The sequence below is a fragment of the Podarcis cretensis genome, assembly GCF_951804945.1.
Source record: "Podarcis cretensis genome assembly, chromosome: Z".
NCBI lineage: Eukaryota > Metazoa > Chordata > Lepidosauria > Squamata > Lacertidae > Podarcis > Podarcis cretensis.
The window spans coordinates 14,415,660-14,436,055 of record NC_137184.1 but is presented as its reverse complement, the minus strand read 5'-3'; the positions used below and the strand labels follow the sequence as shown (position 1 = coordinate 14,436,055).

Here is a 20,396-nt window from a genome sequence, read left to right as displayed (position 1 = left end):
AATAATTCCTGAAGTTTTCAATAGACAATAATCTCTTGTGCCTAAATTTGTGGCTCATGTACTGTTATTTGGCTCTTTGCACAGAGATTCCTGTAAAGAATTAATCACTCCCTTAGTAGTAAGTCTCAATCAGGGCATAATTCTGTGACCTTTCTCAAAAAGGATGTTGCAGAGTTGGAAAAGGTTCAGGAAGGGCACTCCTCTGTAAGGAAATATTGCAGCGACTGGGACTTTCTGGTTTGGAAAAAAGGCGAGTAACAGGTGACAGGATGAAAGTTTATAAAAATATGTATGGCAAGGAGAAAGTGGACAGAGAAAAGTTTTTCTCCCTCTCTCATAACACTAGGAATGCAGGGACATCCAAAAAAGCTGAATGTTGGCGGATTCAGAACAGATAAGATAAAGTCCTTCTTCATGCAGTGCATAGTTAGACTATAGAACCTTCTCCCACAGAATGCAGAGAAGAGCGTTCATTTGGATGGCTGCCCTGTGGAGCAACCTCCGATCAGATGTCAAGGAAATAAGCAACTATCCTACTTTTAAAAGACATCTGAAGGCAGCCCTGTTTAGGGAAGTTTTAAATGTTTAATGCGGTATTGTTTTTTTAAATATTTGATTGGGAGCCGCCCAGAGTGGCTAGGGAAACCTAGCCAGATGGGCGAGGTATAAATAATAAATTATTATTGTTATTATTATTGTTATTGCTGTTGTTGTTAAACAAGCATCAGACTAGCCACAGTGTCTATGTTCTACTGCCTCTGTCAGAGCCATCATGCCTCTGAATAAAAGTTACTTGGAATCAATCGCAGGAGAGGAAAGTGCTATTGCACACATGTTCACGTTGCAGGCTTGTATTGTCCCCAGGCTAGTTCTTTTCCCCAGGGTTGGTTTCTCATGAGTTCAGGTTGAGCAGATGGGAGGCAACATTAGTAGCAGCAGCAGCAGCAGCAGCAGCAGCAGCAGCAAATAAAATTTGCATAACATTATGGAATGCATCAGGGGCTACTCTGTCACCCATGGCAGTTTATCCACACATGTGGTTTTAATTATGATCAGTGCTTTTCCGGGGGGGGGGGGCACAGGGGTACGCATACCCCTAAGCATTTTGAGAATCTTAGTTTGGCCTCAGTGAGGGGCAGTATTTCAATACAAGTAGGAAAATAAGAGTACCCCAAACATTTTTAAAGAAAAAAACATTGATGATGATGATGATGATGATGATGATGATAATGTGTCATTCTGGTTTTACTATGTTTTCTCCTATTTTTCTGGATCTGTTTTCCCCAGGTGAACAGAAAATGCCAAGGTCTTTCTTAGTGAAGAGTAAGAAGGCAAACTCTTATCACCAGTACCGAGTTGTGGATGATGGTCTCCTGGTTCCGAAATGGGACCCAGCAACAGTTGTGCCCTCCACTGCAGGTGGGTCAGACAACTCTGGGTCGTCTAGGAACCACGCTGGTTACGCGAAAGCCTCCAGTGTTTAATCATAGCGACACTGTATTTATTTGTTTGATTTGTGGGTCACCTTCCAATAATAATAATAATAATAATAATAATAATAGTAACAACAACAATTATTGTTTATATGCCGCCCATCTGACTGGGTTGCCTCAGCTGCTACGGATTGCAGCTTAGCAGCAGAGCATTCGGTTCCCATGCAGATGGTCTCGAGTTTAATAAATAAAACTATTGCCTGCATTCTGATCACAGTTATTCATGGCCACAACACCCCCAAGGACAGCGAGGCCCTCAGCACTGGTTGCCCACAAGGCCCTGCTCCAAAAGATGGAAATGAACCCAAAGGAGTCAAAGAAGAGTATGTTCTCCCTGCCCAGAGTATGACCAGAACAGTGTCAGGGCCTCCAATATCAGGTGAGCAAGCTGTGGGTCACAGCACTTTATTTGAAGCAGGCTGGGTAAGAATCAGTGCTCTTTTTTTTGGTTTAAAATAAATTGTGTGTGTGTGTGTGTGTGATCAAGAGAGGCTCCCAGAGCAGCAGCCAGATCACTATTTAAAAAGACACAGCACAAAAGGAAAACTGACTGGGAGGAGGAAATAACCAAGCTCAGGGTCAAGTTTCCAGTTCAGCTTGCGTGGAAATCTGAGAAGAGAAAGTGCTGAACTTGCCGGATAGAGTGGCCGTGTGCCCCTTGTCTTCCCTTTGGTATGCAAGTCCAGGGTGCAGCTTCCAATATTCGTATACTTAGGCTGCGGTCCTGTACTCACTTGCCTGAGAGAAAGCCCCAGGGAGCTGCAAAGCCTGGGGGTCAGAATGAATCAGTGAATAACAATAACAATAACAACAATTATAATAATTTATTATTTATACCCCACCCATCTGGCTGGGCCTCCCAAGCCACTCTGGGAAGCCTCCAACAAAATATCAAAATACAGTAATGCATCAAACCTTAAAAGCTTCCCTAAACAGGGCTGTTGTTCTCTTTGACATCAGGTGGGAGGGCGTTCCACAGGGCGGGTGCCACTACCGAGAAGGCCCTCTGCCTGGTTCCCTGTAACTTGGCTTCTTGCAGCGAGGAAACCGCCAGAAGGCCCTCAGCACTGGACCTCAGTGTCCGGGCAGAACGATGGGGGTGGAGACGCTCCTTCAGGTATACTGGACCGAGGCCGGTATGTGATGCTCTGTTTAGCTGTACATCAGCATCGCCCAGTGGTCAAATTTGCACCATTGCTTTTAGGATATGTAGGAAGAAGTATTGGTGGGGAAATGAGTTTAAAACAGTCTTTCTGTCCTGCTGATTTAAGCCCTTGCTTTGTACCTTGAGTGTTTTTCCCTGGCTGGAATGTGCCCTTGTTTGCCTCTGTGGAGGATGGAGAGGGTGTGTATGCTTCTTTGCTCTACAAAGATAAAATTTACATGTATGCAATGCTTTTTTTCTATATAAAAAAAGATGTTTAGAGGTACTCTCATTTTGACTCAAGAAAATCACCATTTTATAGTTCAGATCGGGAAAAGTAAATACATTAAATGGACAAAAGTACAAAGATTCACAAAATGTTTAGGGGTATGCGTACCCCCAGGAAAAAAGCACTACATATATGGCTCCATCCACTTTTGCCTCAGGCCATGCTTGCCACTGGCATGTGGCCCTGGGAAGGTTGCCTAGAAGGGATTGTGACCCTGGAGCTGAAAAAGGCTCCCCACAGCCCTGGAAGGTTCAAAAAAAGTAAATTATGAGCAGGCTGATAATATGATTCATCCTATTTCGCCTCAGAGATGCCTGTCCAAGCTCTGAAATCCAAAGAAAGTGGCTCAGTTGAAAGTGTGGCCACCTTTTACAAGCCCAATTTTGCTTGGAGTGCCTTCCGTCCTCCATACAGCTACAGGCCAACCTCTTCTACCCTTCTGGAACATTCCGTTAGCCTGTATGAGAGCCACCTCCTCCCAGCCTCAGAGCCACCCCTTGACTACAGCCTGAGATTCTCACCGGACATGGAGACATACCACTGTGTGATCTGTAACAAGGTGAGTTCCCCGTGGACCATCGGTGATAAATCTGTGGCCCTTCTGATGTTGGATTACAACTTCCATCATCCTCGGCCATACCTGCTGGGGCTGATGGGAGTTTATTTAAATATTTTACCCCCACCATTCGGCCAAGAGAGGCTCCCACGGAGGCTTACCAATCATTTATCTAAAAAGACATGACACAAAAGGAAAATGAATTAGGAAGGAGGAAATAACCAAGCTTAGGATCACATTCCCAGTTCCCAGCTCATCTAATGACAATCTGGGCTAGAAAGGTTTGAAGCTGGGCATTTGGAAGGCCAAAAGTACCCCATTCTGATCTAAGTAAAGGCATTCCCCTCTCTCATGAGAGAACAAATATAGGGGCCTATTTCATTGTAAGGAGAGAATTCCACAAGGGTGGTTTGTTGTTGTTGTTGTTTGTTTTACATCATTGAAACAAATTGCTCATTTACCAATCTACAGGCTGACCAGATAGGAAGCAAGCAGGCAGCATAGTCTCCATGGACCCAGCTGCCATGATAACCTAGATGATGCAGACATAATTCATGCTGCTGAATGGCTAAAAAAAAAAAAAAAAGTTTAAAAAATTGCAGGTGTAAAGGAGATCTAATCTAGAGTGGGAACTTGGTATGGTGGATGGAAAAGGGCTTTAACTCTTTGCCTCCTGCTACAGGCTAATGAGACTTGTTGTCCAAAACACCGGTGGGGGTGGGGCTGGAACCATGTTGGGGAAAGCCTGCTCCATGAGAAGGAAAGACAGAAAAGCAGAACGTGAGACAGACTGAACTGCCACAGTTCTAAAAACATCTCTTTGCCCTCAGATATTTTCTACCCCACATGGACTGGAGGTCCACGTCCGACGATCCCACAGCGGCACACGACCCTTTGCTTGCGACACCTGCGGCAAAACGTTTGGGCATGCTGTGAGTCTGGAGCAACACGCCAACATTCACTCTCAGGTCAGGAGTGAGAGGAGGCAATAATATTCATCCTGTCCCGTGTCTCTCACAATCAGATCTGTTTCCATTCCACTACTGTTTGGCTTCCATGAAAACCTACAACATAAGAACACAATAATCCCTTGTTGGATCAGGCCAATAGCCCATCTAGTTCAGCATCCTTTTCTTACAGTGGCTAACCAGAGACCCCAGTGGTAAGCCCACAAGCAGGATTCAAGCACAAGAGCCCTCTCCCCTCCGGTAAAGGTAAAGGAAAAGGGACCCCTGACCATTAGATCCAGTTGTGACTGACTCTGGGGTTGCGGCGCTCATCTCGCTTTATTGGCCGAGGGAGCCGGCGTATAGCTTCCGGGACATGTGGCCAGCATGACTAAGCCGCTTCTGGCGAACCAGAGCAGCGCACGGAAACGCCGTTTACCTTCCCACCAGAGCGGTACCTATTTAGCTACTTGCACTTTGACATGCTTTCGAACTGCTAGGTTGGCAGGAGCAGGGAGGCAGGAGCAGGGACCGAGCAACGGGAACTCACCCCGTCATGGGGATTCGAACTGCTGACCTTCTGGTCGGCAAGCTCTAGGCTCAGTGGTTTAACCCACAGCGCCACCCGGGTCCCTCTCCCTTCCTGCGGTTTCCAGCAATTGATATTCAGAAGCAGTGCTGCCTTCAACTGCAGAGGCAGAGCATAGCCATCATGGCTAGTAGTCATCAACAGCCTTACCCTTCATGAATTTATCCAAACCTCTTTTAAAGCCATCTAGGTTGGTAGCCATCTCCTGCGGGAGCAAATTCCATCGTTTAACTATGAGCTGTGCGAAGAAGTTCTTCCTTTTTTTCTATCCTTGAACTTTAAACGTCTGTCATGTCACCTCTTCCCTGCTTTTTCTCTAAATTAAAAAGTTCCAAATGCAAAAAGTACCTACATTGTTGTTCTCTCGCTAGTCACTATTCACTTGAAACAAGCAAAATTAATTATGTCATTAGTTATGTGATCAATTTCAACCTGAGGAAAACCTGGAAGACATAAACTGGAAATAACATTTACTTAGGTTTTGCAGACTAAAACAACCCCAACAATAGCAAATGCTGCTTGTATTCACTTGCGTGATTTCCAGGATTGGTGTTTCCCATCTCTGGATAACTGGCCTGACTTTTGGTCTCGATTTCTTGATCTTCTTGTTACAGGAGAGAAGCTTTGCATGCAAAATGTGTGGGAAGACTTTCAAACGCTCTTCCACCCTCTCCACTCACTTGCTGATCCACTCAGACACAAGGCCGTACCCCTGCCAGTACTGCGGGAAACGCTTCCACCAGAAGTCAGACATGAAGAAACACACTTACATCCACACAGGTGAGAGGAGGAGTGCCCCCCCCCCCGCTGGTGGGATGGGGAGATGCTGGTTCAGCCTATTTCACTCATGTGTCTATTGCAGAATGTGTGTATTGCACATGCAGGTGCAATACTTGGTTTTTTTTTACTTGTTTATTATTATATGTCTAGACCCACCTTTCCTCCAAAGAGCTCAAAGTGGTTTCTCCCCTCCCCAGTTTATGTTCACAACAACCCTGTAAGGTAGGTTTAGGTTGAGACAAAGTAATAGATGACCCAGTGAGCTTCATGGAGAAGTTGGGATTTGAACCCACATCCACAGGTACTGGAAGTTACATTGGAGCCCCTGAGTGCCATGTTGGGGACCTAATGGATACATATAATAATTCCTTTTGACCGCCTTTCTTTGCCATCCAGGAGAGAAGCCAGTTTGGTCTCTCCCTTGCCTTGAAGTTATTCCTGGTATGTAAGCGTAACAGGCTTCCCAGGGACCCTGTAGTGGTTCACCACACCTCTTAGGCCAGTGGGCACTTGTGGAGTTTTGGGAATGTCCTTGTCAAAAATAATTTTATCCATTATATAGCTATATTCCAAGGTAAATAGTACCAAGCATCCCGTGTAAGACTTTGGGCTCTTTCCCATTGAGTTACAATTACTGTTCGAGCTCCTAAGACCATACGACTAATTAGAGCTGCTGATATATTTTTACTTCTTGTCGTCTCCTCTTTGCCATCCAGGGGAGAAGCCACACAAATGCCAGGTCTGTGGCAAAGCCTTCAGCCAGAGCTCCAACCTCATTACGCACAGCCGCAAGCACACTGGGTTCAAGCCGTTTAGCTGTGAGCTCTGCGGCAAGGGCTTCCAGCGCAAGGTGGATCTGCGACGACACCGGGAGAGTCAGCATAGCCTCAAGTGAGATGAGGAGAGCAGTCTTCTGAGCTCAGCTAAGGGGAGATGGCTGACATCAGGAGAGATCCTTGCGGAGAGAGGAGAGTGTGCCCAAGATGAATTTCATCCTGTTCTCCGTCAAAAGAGAGAGAGAATGAAGGAGCCTAAGGAAGAGCAGCATTGTTCTCCTCCAGAGGGCCCATTGCTTAGGCTCAGGTTCCCCCATCTGTAGATTTTCTTCTCCTTCAAGGGAGGCCTGTCAATGGAGACAGTACTGAGCTAGACAGCTCAACAGCCTTACTTGGTTTGAGGCCCTCTCTGCACTGTACGTTTAAAGCTGTCTCGTACCACGGCTTCTAGGAAACTGTCGTTTGCTAAGGAGACTGAGAGTAATTTGGAGACTCCCCACTCCTTTCACAGAACTACAATTCCCAGAGTTCCCCTGGATGGCGAATTAGTTGTTAAACCACTCTGGGAATTTTTCCTCCAAAGAATCCTGGGAAGTGTAGTTTGTTAAGGGTGCATAGTAGTAGTATTCCCTTAACAGAGCAACAAATCCCAAAGTTAAGAGGGATTGGTTATTCAACCATTCTGGAAACTGTAGCTGTGGGAAGGGAAAATGGATCTCCCAAGTACTCTTACACCCTTAACAAGCTACAGTTCCCATAATTTCTTTGGGGAGGCTATGAAAGTTGAAAGCTGTATGATACAGCTTTAAATCTACAGTGCGGATGGAGCCTAAGTCTGTTCCATATAATCTCCCTGCAAAACAAGTGCTCTGTCACTGAGCTAAGGCCCTTCTGGGATAATTTTTTTATCTGCTGAACTGTCATGGCTTCCTCCAAAGAATCCTAGGAAATGTAGGTTACTGAGAGTAGGACATTTCCTACTACAGTGGTACCTCAGGTTAAGAACTTAATTCGTTCCGGAGGTCTGTTCTTAACCTGAAACTGTTCTTAACCTGAAGACCACTTTAGCTAATGGGGCCTCCTGCTGCCACTGCGCCGCTGCTGCAGGATTTCTGTTCTCATCCTGAAGCAAAGTTCTTAACCCGAGCTAATATTTCTGGGTTAGCAGAGTCAGTAACCTGAAGTGTATGTAACCCAAAGCATATGTAACCTGAGGTACCACTGTAGTCTTCCCCAACAGGACTACAGTACCCATGATGCCCTAGGGAGAAGGAACAACAGTTAAAACCACTTTAAGCATGGAACACTGATAGGCTGCATGAAGAAGATTTGCAAAGAAGAAGAGCATAATGGCTAAGCTTGAGCCCCTCCTTGTTGCCCCGCCCCCCCTGCAAAACCTCATCTGCCTTCTCAGAGAACACTGTCAATATGTATTTATGCTTATCTTATTGTATATATTGTTTTGAATGAATCATGCCACCCCTGGTGTTTTTAGCAAAGATGCCTTACACAGCACCTATGAGCACATAGTTACTGGAGGACAAACCTTTGCGTTGAGGTTCTCTGCTCTCTGTTTTGGAGTATTCATACACCCCCAACTCCCCATGCCACTAATATAATTATCATCTGTTTATTTGTACGCCATTTCCCCACAAAATTGTGCCCAAGGTGGATCACAACATACCAGCAGAACAAGCAGAACAAGTATAACAATTCAAAATATATATTAGAAACAACCTATGAGATCGTCTTATCACATGTCCACTTGAATGCTTCGATCAGTGGAATTGCCACTATTACAGGTGCCACATAATACCCATTCCACATTTCTAATAAATCTTTTACTCTGGCAGCACCTAGGCTTTGGAGCTCTGCCTATTGATACCAGGCAAGCGCCTGCATTGTACTCTCTTTTGGCACCCGCGAAAAACGATGTTTAGACAAGTCCACCTGGATGCTTAGAAACATGATGCAAGATTGAATCTGTTTTCAGTCTATTGTTATTTTAACTTTTTGAGCGTCTTAAATTATTTTCTTAGTGATAATTCTATTGTTTTATCCTTTTTTGTAAACTGCTTTGAGGTTGTTGTTTTTTATAAGTGGTGTATAAACTGTATGAACTTTATGATACAGTACATAATATCAATAAATGCATTTTTTTAAAAAAATCAATCCATACAAGTTTGTAAAAAACAATACAGACAAACCAACCTAACTAAACAGCTTAGAATTAAACAGGAGAGATAATAACGCCTAACACGGAAGTAAAAAGTATAGAAATCAACCACATGATACATTGATTTCCTAGAGTTTGGACCAAAAGCTCAATTTTCAAACTTCCAGGGGCCTCACCCTTTCTATCTCTTGGGGTACTGCAGATACTCCTACATTAGTTCTCAGGGTGGGGAGAGGCCATGTGGGTGCCAACTTGAATAAAATAATGGGGGGGGCAGGTAAGCCCCGCTCCACAGAACTGATCACAAGTCGTGGTGCACACACAAACCATGGCCCATCACCTTTGGGGGGACCTGCCCCCCTCAAATAATTTAGGGCGGGCGAAGGGACCTCGGCCCCTAGGAATTGGCTCCTATGATCTTGGCTGTCACTCCACACAGAGGCGAATAACATACCCTCCAACATTTCTCTGAAGAAAATAGGGGTGTCCTACTGTGTTGCCCCAGCCACTCTAGCTAGCTTCCCACATATAAAAACATCGTACCACATCCTCCAACATCTTTCTGATGAAAATAGGGACGTCCTAATGAAAAACAGAACATTCTAGGATCAAGTCAGAAATCGGGATGGCTTCTGTAAATTCGGGTCCCTCCCTGGAAAATAGGGACAGTTGGAGGGTCTGCAATAACTTTCATTCCACATTCTTCTACCAAACAGCATACATTCACATGAGCTGGGGGGTAAACAGACTTTCTCTCAGATAAGGGTAAGAGGAGATAAATATACCTTTCAAAGAGAGTGTTTTATAAATAAAAATAAATGACTATCTCTAGGAGTGGGGAACCTGTGGTCCCATGGGGCAGATCGCCCCATTTGTCCTGTGAGGCAAGCTGTTGTAAACAAAATCTGCCCTTTTTACCTTATGGGTATCCAAGAGCCTGTATAGAGTCCTTAAGTGGCTTCCCTATCGGTAGGAGAAAATAACAGAGGCCAACCACAGAATATTGAGAAGCAAAGCAGCTAGTAAGCCTGATCTTTATTAAACTGTTGCAACAAGTTCCTCACTCACACCAAGCAGGAAAGAAGAGGAACCCAGAACAAAGGTGTGCCCGCCCTTATATAGACTTTTTAAATTGCCCACCCTCAAACTCCAGACCGTTCCCAGAAACATCATACCTACATCACAGAAGAAGTGGTCTACAACATAAATCTGAGTGCGTTCTTTATCTCCTGTTTGGCAGGTTACCTGGTTGCATTATCTGGGTTTTGGCCACTCTTTTGTTATTATAACTACTTAATTCCTGAATCCAGGTCCCAGGTTCACCCTATTCACACCTTAAATGTGCCCTTAAGGCAGGATATGTGAGCACAGAGACAATGGGAAGGTTTTTTCTATTTCTCCCTCATTGCAGAGAAATATTTGGTCAGTTTAGGAGAGTCAAAATGGTTTCAGAACTGTCTTCCTGTACTGTTTCAAACATGTGGTTTATGTATTCATGTACAGTCATACCTCATGTTACGTTTGCTTCATGTTACGTTCTTTCAGGTTGCGCCACGTGGTGACCCGGAGGTACCGGAAAGAGTTACTTCCGGGTTTCACCACTTGCGCATGTGCAGAAGCGCTAAATCGCGCTGCGCACTTGCGCAGATACGGTGCTTCGGGTTGTGCTGTTTTCATGTTGTGAACGGGCCTCCGGAATGGATCCCGTTCGCAACCAGAGGTACCACTGTACGTGTTTGCCTTGTACATTTAATTTATATATTTGAGATTTTAAATTCTTATAACAAAGCTGAGGCCACCTGAGAGGCATGACTTAGGTATGGGGGTGTGGCCTGCCTGGGGACAACCTCATGGGTCAGAGGGAGAGGCGTGGACTCTGATGTTTTAAAACAGAAGTCATGACTCCCTTAGTTTTCTTGATGCCACTCTAAATGTGTTAGAATGGAAGGAGAAGCTGGGGAAATAAATACAGGAAGAGGTGGGGAGGGAGAATGTTTTCAGGATACACAGATTCAAAAGCAGGGCTATGTAAGCCAGCCTCATGGCTAGCCAGGTAATGTGAATAACTGATAGTGATGGAAATGTCATTGACGCAAAGCCTTTTGTTTTACAAGATAGGAGAGAAGCCAGGTGTCTGATTTGCTTTTATGGATATTTACAGATTTACCTGGGGTTTGCAAGGCCATTGCAGTTACATCTACAAAAAGCTTCCTGTGATGTTGGGGAAGGGCAACAGTGTTGTACCTTCAGCGCAGAGGTCCCAGGTTCAATCCCCACCAGATTCCATCCTGACAGCTGCTGCCTCTCAGTACAGACAGTACCAAGCTAGACGGACCCAGTGCTTTGACTCTGTAAAATTGCATGCAGAAGGTCCCTGGTTCAATCCCCGGCATCTCTGGGTAGGGCTAGAGGAGACCCCTGTCTGAAACTCAGGAGAGCAGCTGCCAGTCAGCGTAGACAAGATTGAGTAGCTCAACCAATGATCTGAGTTGGTAAAAGGCTTCCTGTTTAAATCGGTTATTTATCCAGGACTAGAGCAGAGCACCTTTTTATATGCAGAAGGCCCAGGCATTTCCAATCCCCAATGGCATTTCCAGGTAAGGCTAGAGGAGACCCCTTGTCTGAAACACTGGGGAGTAGCTGCCCATCAGAGTTGACATTACTGAGCTAAAGGAATGTTGGCCTTCCTTAGTATAAGGCAGCTTCCCATGTCCTCCCCTTCCCCCACCGCACAAAATGCTTTTACCTTTCTGGAGATTGCACATTCTTGCTCTTCCTACTCATAATCAGCCCAAGATCTGTTGGTTGAAGACAGCTGGAAGGAAGAATACACAAACGTGCAAACCGCCCCCCCCCCAGCCCCTCCTGGAAGAACCCTGCAGGGAGTGCTTTGCATGCCCCTAATTTGCTAACCAAAGCAATACAAATATCCCTCCCCTTCCCCCCCCTCAAGCACAGGAATGAAGGTGTTAAGGTGGGGAGGGGTGAAAGATAGGGCAGGAGAGGATACAATCGGGCTTTTCATTCCTCCAGCTTTGTTGAGATTTCGATGTTAGGTTAGTTCCCAATTGACTGGCAGCTAGGATGGCTGCTGAGGCTGGCAGTGTGGCCCAACTGCAGGCGGCAAGTCCACATACAGTGGTACTTCTGGTTACATACGCTTCAGTTTACATACGCTTCAGGTTACAGACTCTGCTAACCCAAAAATAGTACCTTGGGTTAAGAACTTTGCTTCAGGATGAGAACAGAAATCACACAGTGGCAGTAGCGGCAGCGCGGCAGCAGTGGGAGGCCCCATTAGCTAAAGTGGTGCTTCAGGTTAAGAACAGTTTCAGGTTAAGAACGGACCTCCGGAACGAATTAAGTACGTAACCAGAGGTACCACTGTACTGGACACCTTCACATCACATGGCTCCTGCCACAAAAAGAGAATATTGGGAACTGTAGTTTGTTAAGGATGCTAGGAATTGTAGCTCTGTGAAGGGGTAACTACTACATAATAATAATTTAAAGAAAGTAGCATTAATAGTCACTGCCTTTCAGCCTAACCAACCCCACAAGGTGCTTGTGGGGATTAAATGAAGATTGGGAGGACCATGCCCACCAACTTTAATTGGGGAAAAAGATGAACTATAAATGTGATAAAATAATGATAATGATAACAATAATTTAAAGACAGTAGTAGTAATAGTCACTGTCTCTCAGCCTGATCTACCTCCCGATGTTGTGGGGATTAAATAAGGGGGAGAACCACACCCACCACCCTTCCTTGGAATATAAATGCAATAAGTTAATAAAAAATAAGGATACAAAGAGAGAGATTTTTTTTTTAAAGCAACCTTTGGTTTTATGCCCCTCACCCTGACACAAAGTAAAACACTACTGGAAAACGGGAGCCTGGAAATCTGAGGTTGAGGAGGGCAGCCTGTGGAGCTCAGCTTTGGGGTGATAAGTTTATCAGGGTTTGCCAGCTGCCAACTGCCAAGGCTGTCAAGCAGGCCTGTTAGGGAGGGGGGAGATCTACCAGGGCAAGATAGGTCACCCTTGGCCTTATCAGAGCCCAGTCTCACAACACAGAGATCCAGAAAAGGGCTTTCTCCACCCCACAACAAAAGGCAGATTGGCAAGGCGGAGGACATGGGAACGGAGTGTAGGAGGAGGTAAAAGTCTTCCAAAGTGGGCCCACTATGCAACTGGGGAACTTTGCAAAATGGAAGGCGATGGTGAGAAAATCTGCACGGCAGGCAAACATGGAAAGTCTTGGACGGGAGACACTTAGAGCAGTAGTTATTACAAAAAGACTGGATCCTCTTTAAAGCCTCCTTCATATCATACATTTAAACCACTATGATACCACTATAAACTGTAACCGGGTTCGTGTGAAATTCTGGCAGCTGTAGTTTGTTACGGGTGCAGAGAGTTGTTAGGAGGTGCACACACACACCCATTCCCCTCCCAGAGCAACAATTTGTATATATCCTTTTATTTCCCGTTTCTCTGAATTCCAAAGCATTCAAATTGTTAACACGACGAAACATAATACAGGAGAAATAAAATAGGTGGGGGAAGTGAAGTTACAAGGAATCAGGCAGAGGCGCTCACCTTCCTATCTGATGTCAAGGAGATAAATAACTATGCAACTTTTAGAGAACATCTGAAGTCAACTCTGTATATAGGAAAGTTCTTAATGTTTGATGTTTGATTGTTTTTATATCTGTTGGAAGGGGCCCAGAGTGGTTGGGACAACCCAGTCAGATGGGTGGGGTACAAATAATAAAAATTATTATAATTATTATTACTAGTTTTTAACTGAGTTTTGTGTATAGTTTTGCTATGTATGCACCATTCATTCTGACAAATAAGTTTATAAATCTTTTTTTAAAAAATAGACATAATAAATATGTCTGCATGGACTATGTGTGTTTGCGTGTGTGTCATAGAGCATATCCCATAATTCTTTGCAAAACACACAAACTTGAATACCATGGCAGACTGGCTGATGTGGAAGCTGCTGCTCTCAATAAATAACAAGCCCCCCCCCTCCCCAGCACTTCCTTTTCCATGTCATTTCAAAAACTGGACAGCTTATCTTCCCTCCTAAACTGTTTTCTATTTGGAGCTTTCATTGCATTTTTGGCTGTGGCTGAGGAGCCGGAATCCCCTTCCTTTCTGCTCAGTGCAAACTATCTCTTGGAGCAGAAAGCGTTTTTTTGTCTCTTCATATTTTTAAAGAGCAACATTGCACCACCAAAGCTGAATACAACAGTTCTACAAGTGGTAGCATCCCATAGCCGCCTGTTGACCTACTCACTCCTGTACAACTGAGACATGTGTTTGATAAGTTCAAAGAGTGCAGTAACACATTGGAGAACACACTATTTGCCACCTGAGGGTTGCATTCCTTCCTAATCAACTTTCTAGGGGCCACATAGTGTGAATTTATCCTAATAAACACATTCTTGTAAGCAGTATTGTCTAAAATACACATTTTTGCAGAGAGTTTTTCCTAAAACAATGCATTCATGTACGATTTCACAGATACAGTGGTACCTCAGGTTACATACGCTTCAGGTTATACACTCCACTAAGCCAGAAATAGTGCTTCAGATTAAGAATTTTGCTTCAGGATAAAAACAGAAATCGGGCTCTGGTGGCACGGCAGCAGCAGGAGGCCCCATTAGCTAAAGTGGTGCTTCAGGTTAAGAACAGTTTCAGGTTAAGTACGGACCTCCGGACGAATTAAGTACTTAACCCGAGGTACCACTGTACATTAATTTTTACAGACACATTCCACTCGTGTATGCAGATTGTAAACATTGGTTGGTTGGAGAATTGCAATGCAAAATTAGGGTAAGTGTGGATTTCAAAGGTGTTGCATCTCGGTTCCCATATGAAGAAGAAGAAGAGAAGAGTTTGGATTTGATACCCCACCTTTCACTTCCCTTCAGGAGTCTCAAAGCGGCTAACATTCTCCTTTCCCTTCCTCCCCCACAACACTCTGTGAGGTGAGTGGGGCTGAGAGACCTCAAAGAAGTGTGACTGGCCCAAGGTCACCCAGCAGCTGCATGTGGAGGAGCGGAGACGCGAACCCAATTCCCCAGATTACGAGAACTACCGCTCTTAACCACTACACCACACTGGCTTCAGAAATGGTTTCAGAAAGTGCAAATTTGAAATATTCACTTTTAAATGTGAAACACATTTAATTTCTCCCTCATCCCTACCGGTGTGATTTTAATGCCACTTCTAGGACTAATGAGTGGAGCTGCCCTATGTATATAGAAATATAGCCTCAATTGTCCACTCTCTATTGACCTTCTCCTTGGACTACTACATGGGGCTGCCCTTACATACGGACTGGAGGTTGCAGCTGGTGAATAATGCAATTGCTAGGTTGTAAACTGGGTCAGCCTGATGGGACCATATAAAACCAATAATGAAAATATTACTGGGGCTGCCAGTGAACCACCAGACCAAATTCAATGTATTAGTATTAGCATACAAAGCCCCAAATGGCATGGGACCCAAGTACGTAAAAGAGCCCCTTTTCAAATACCAACCATCTCAGACCCTATAATCATTGGTGGTGGTGCCACCACTGGGGGGGGCTACCCAGCTGACAAGGCCTTTTCAATGGTGGGTCCCTGGTTGTGGAATGCCCTCCCTTGCAATATGTGCCTTTCTATTTGAAGACATTCCTCTTTATCTAGGCATTTGGTGACTGCAGAGTACTGTTCCTGGTGACTCTGCTCTCCTTGGATGGAATAACCTTTATAACCGCAAGTGTTTTCAGAATGTTTTTAACTGAAACTGTTTTTAGATGGTTTTAAATGTAGTGGTTTTAAGAATTATTTCATCTGTTGTGGCAGTGTGTTGCAATGGTTACAGTGTTGGACTAGGGCCTGGGAGACCAGGGTGTGAATCCCCTACTCAGCCGTGAAGCTCATCAGGTGCCCTTGGACCAGCCATTGTCTCTCAGTCTAACCTACCTCATAGGATTGTTGTGAGGACAAAATAGGGAAGGGAAAACAATGTAGGCCACCTTCAGCTTCTTTGAGGAAAAGCTAGTATATAAATAAATAAATAAATAAATAAATAAATAATAAAATTTAGAATGTGTTTTAAAACTGTGTCTCTTTTGTCTGTCACCCTGGGCTTATTGGGGTGGAAGGGTGGGGTATAAATTACAGTAAATTAATAAATAATAAAAGAGAAAATGAAATTGCCCTTTAAAAGATATCCCATAAACTACAAGCAACTAAAGGGCAGAGATCGAATGAGCATTTTAATAAATATATATGGCATGATTTTATTTCTTACACAAACACATGAGGAGGCACGTGGTCCCTTCAGTGTATGCAAATGTCTGGCTCATTTAAGTCTACACAGAACCTTTATTCTCATAGGTGGAGAATATTTTTTTGTTATAAATCTTTATTACTTGTAAAGTGAATCTTTGTATGAGCTAAAACTTTTATTATCCATTTGGAGCTGTGTTGTGTCTTTGTACTTTTGTCCTAGGCTGTGACATTCTATGCTTTTGACTCTTTATTTTCTTTCTTTTTGTTACATTTGCAAGTCTTTTTGTTAACAATTCAATGATATCTATATCTATCTATCTATCTATCTATCTATCTATCTATCTATGATGCACTATTTATTTTATGTGCTGTGAAGAAGTTCTCTGCAAATCCCCGCTCTGCCTCCTCAGCTGTCAAGCTGAAATCCTTCTGAGAGCCCTAAACCTGCTCTCCACTGAGCCTCAAGGCCACCGTGTTATCGCTCCCTGCCACTTGCCTTTTTGTCCCTTGGATTCTCCGCCCCCGGTGATTCAGCAAAATCTTCTCTGAGGAAAGAAACAGAAGCCCCACATTGAACAAATCACAATGTCAGATTGCCAAGGTGGACGGGAGGAGAGTTGAAATACAAAAATGGGGCAATTAGGTGGTCAGAACACCACGACTAGCAACACTTATTAATAATATTGTACCGTGCACACAGGACGTGGGTGGCATTGTGGTCTAAACCACTGAGCCTAAGGCTTGCTGATCGGAAGGTTGGCGGTTCGAATCCCCACGACAGGGTGAGCTCCCATTGTTCGGTCCCAGCTCCTGCCAACCTAGCAGTTTAAAAGCACATCAAAGTGCAAGTAGATAAATAGGTACCAATCCGGCGGGAAGGTAAACGGCGTTTCTGTGCGCTGCTCTGGTTCGCCAGAAGCAGCTTAGTCATGCTGGCCACATGACCCAGAAAAACTCCTTCTGCCAGTAAAGCGAGATGAGCAGCGCAACCCCAGAGTAGTCCGCGATTGGACCTAACAGTCAAGGGTCCCTTTACCTTTACCTTATCGTGCACACAACTTACTCAAGTGGCAGCAAGTTCCAGGGGTTGACTTTTATAACGTTGGTTTCCTTTTGGGTGGGGGAAGAGAGCATTGGAGACTTCTGATGTTTCTCGAAATAAATCGTTCATTTAAGAATGTAAGAAGGTGCCTTACACTGAATCAGGCCATCTGGCTAAGAACTGATTGGAAGTGGCTCTCCAGGATTTCAGGCAGAGAACATTCCCAGCCTGGCCCTGAGCTCCCAGTGAGGATTGAACCTGGGACCTTCTGCATGCAAAGCAGATGCTCTGTCACTTGGGTATGGCCTTTCCTATATATTTAAAAATGGACAGGTTGTGCAGATGGGAAACAAACAGCAGGCCAAACTTTGTTATTGTTGTTAAATTACACATTTAGAAACTGCTTTACAGTCTGCATATATGGAAGCAGTGTACAATAAGAAATAATGATATTAATTATGAATAATACATACACCAGAGAGGAAACCACCTTCTGTGCTGCTACAGTCACATGGGCTTTGGGTTGCTCTGTATGCTGGTGGCTGTGGCTGCAGCCTGTCATTTTAATTCCCCCACAGTGTCTCTGGGTCCCTGACATAGTGCTTCTGCACTATGCAGAATAATCAGACATTGCGGACAGAAAACTGTAAAATTTCTCCTTCCTCATATATAGGGGGAATTCCAGAAAGCCGCCCCCTCGCAGAGCTTCACACCACAGTATTTCACCACATAGCACATAGTTAAAATGGCGGGATTTGCTCCAACAAGATGCAGTGGTGGCCACCTTTTTGAACACACCTGGAAGAGGACTGGACAAACTATTTGAGGCTAAGGCTATCAATGGCTACTAGCCATGATGGCCATGTTCTCCCTCCAGGGGCAGAGGCATCTAGTTGGCCCCTGTGGGACTAGATGCTGGCAGGAGTGCCAGCTTGGCCCTGCGACCGTGGGTGCCCGCAGTCATGGATGTCATGAAGCGTGCATGGCCCTGGCACCAATTTTTTTGGGTGCTTGGGCACCCAGGGCTCCAGAGAGTTAGCACCTAAGGAGGCTGGACTGGGTGGGCCTTTAGCCTGATCTAGAAGGACTCTTCTTATGCTCTAGTGAGGATAGATATACAGTGGTACCTCGGGTTACATACGCTTCAGGTTACATATGCTTCAGGTTACAGACTCCGCTAACCCAGAAATAGTACCTCGGGTTAAGAACTTTGCTTCAGGATGAGAACAGAAATTGTGCTCTGGCGACGCAGCGGCAGCGGGAGGCCCCATTAGCTAAAGTGGTGCTTCAGGTTAAGAACAGTTTCAGGTTAAGAACGGATCTCCGGAACGAATTAAGTACTTAACCCGAGGTACCACTGTAATATTTAAAGTGTAGTGTTAGCAAATGTGTGCTCAAGCCCTCTCATTACATTTGAATTCTTACATGATTCTTCACCCTCAGTTTCAGCAAGGTGCAAGTTTTCAAGGAAGATCAGTAACAGTAGGTAAAGTATGGTAAGTTTGCCTGCTATTACTAATTGAGGACCCCCTGAAAAACTTATGAGGAACCAGCACCAGAAAATAATGTGCAAAACAACTGCTGTATTTAATAAACAAAACAAAACAACAACCCTTGTATAGTGTGCCTCTTGTGTCACTGATAGTTGTCAAATAGTGCACCCTGGTGTTCATGAAGTGAATAAACAGACTTAAAAAGGGAACAAATCAACACTCCAATAGAAAGGGCTTCCTGATTACCTTTGATGCCACCTTTTCCCTCTCTCTCCTGCAGAGTAAATGTGCCAACACTATCAGACCCTCAGAAATACTGTATTTGCTAACTCGGCTGCTTTGATCTGTGGAACCGGCTCCATATAATACTCTTTCTGCAGTTGTAAGAAAATTAAAAAAATTAAAAGCTTACGCTTTTCAGATTTTCTGTGGATGCAGTTCTGTTGTTGTTGTTGTTTAGTTGTTTGGTTGTGTCCGACTCTTCGTGACCCCATGGACCAGAGCACACGAGGCACTCCTGTCTTCCATCGCCTCCTGCAGTTTGGTCCAACTCATGTTAGTAGCTTCGAGAACACTGTACAACCATCTCGTCCTCTATCGTCCCCTTCTCCTTGTGCCTTTAATCTTTATCTGCCCTTAAATGGATTCTGGCAGGTTGGAGGGAACAGCACAGAAAACAGCACTTACTTTATGGCAAAAAACTAGCACAAAACTTGGGCATTGGTTTGGAGGGGATCATACAAAGTTGGATGTTAGGGTGTCAACTTGTACCCATGTTATAAGAATTTTAAGGTCATATATAAAAATAAATGTTCATAACTGTATATATAAACCACATGTCTGAAACCCCACAGAAAAGATCCTGAACAAATTGGCCTCAAATATTTCTCTGCAAGGTCAAAGTGGGAAACCTCCCCATTGTCTCTTTCTTCACAAATCCTGTCTTAAGGGCACATTCAAGATGTGAGCCTGTGACCTATGACCTAGATTCAGGAATTAAGTAGTTATAATAACAAAAGAGTAGCCAAAAACCCAAATAATGCAATCAGGTAACTTGCCAGACAGGAGATACACAACACACTCAGATTTCTGTTGTAGACTGCCTTTTCTGCGATGTAGGTATGTTATTTCTGGGGGTGGTCTTAGACTCCAGGGCGGGCAATTTAAAATGTCTATATAAGGGCTTCCGTGTATGGCTCGGGGTCCTCTTCCTCTCTCCTGCATGTGAGGGGAGAACCCTGCTGCAACAGCTTTAACAAAGATCAGGCTTACTAGCTGCTTTGCTTCTCAATATTCTCTGGTTGGTCTGTTATTTTCTCTTACCGATAGAGAACCTACAAAAGGACTCTATATGGGCTCTTGGGTACCCCATAAGGAAAAAGGAACAGTTTTTTTTACTTATATCACCCTGGTTTGAGTATCAATTACTCAGATTGGAGAGTGGCACAAAACGCGGGGTTAATTTCCCACACTAAATGTAAACAAACTGTGAAAAGGACTCTATGAACTGAAAGTGGAGGCGCTATATGTACTTTTCCTAGTTTATTTGTTCGTTTTGTATCACCAAAAAAATCTTCAATCGAAACTAATTTTAAAAATTGATTTCCACTTTTCCTTCTCCTAATACCCAGAGAAGAAAAAAAGAGAAAACATTCTTTGCTTCTTGCCAAAGTGGCTTTCTGCAAAAGAAATACTTTTAGATCCCTTGCTGGATCCACGACCCCAGGAATTAGAAGAGACTCGGCCATCGTGCAGGCTACCGTCCCCTCCGTCCCCCCTAGCAAAAAGAAAAAGAAAAAATAGAATATAC

At 44.3% G+C, this 20,396-nt stretch overlaps 1 protein-coding gene and 1 long non-coding RNA gene across 4 annotated transcripts in view; one reads left to right on the top strand and one right to left on the bottom strand.

Moving 5' to 3' along the window:
- The window catches only part of GFI1B (growth factor independent 1B transcriptional repressor), a 40,574-nt gene extending 31,900 nt beyond the window's left edge, over positions 1-8,674 (top strand). For both annotated transcript variants that reach the window (XM_079961456.1, XM_079961455.1), the window contains exons 4-9: positions 1,288-1,419; positions 1,711-1,872; positions 3,235-3,485; positions 4,313-4,450; positions 5,633-5,798; positions 6,515-8,674. In XM_079961456.1, coding sequence (XP_079817582.1) covers positions 1,299-1,419; positions 1,711-1,872; positions 3,235-3,485; positions 4,313-4,450; positions 5,633-5,798; positions 6,515-6,693 — 1,017 coding nt within the window. In that variant the 5' untranslated portion in view covers positions 1,288-1,298 and the 3' untranslated portion in view covers positions 6,694-8,674. The remainder of the gene's footprint in view (positions 1-1,287; positions 1,420-1,710; positions 1,873-3,234; positions 3,486-4,312; positions 4,451-5,632; positions 5,799-6,514) is intronic.
- On the bottom strand, positions 4,457-20,362 carry LOC307207572. Of its 2 annotated transcripts, none has more exons than XR_013834732.1 (4): positions 20,281-20,362; positions 18,833-19,233; positions 17,115-17,203; positions 4,457-4,546 (listed from the first exon to the last, which is right to left on the bottom strand). It is a non-coding gene; the product is annotated as an uncharacterized lncRNA (long non-coding RNA). The 2 variants fall into 2 exon arrangements; XR_013834733.1 differs by having other exon boundaries at positions 18,999-19,233.
- Between the last annotated feature and the right edge of the window lie 34 nt (positions 20,363-20,396).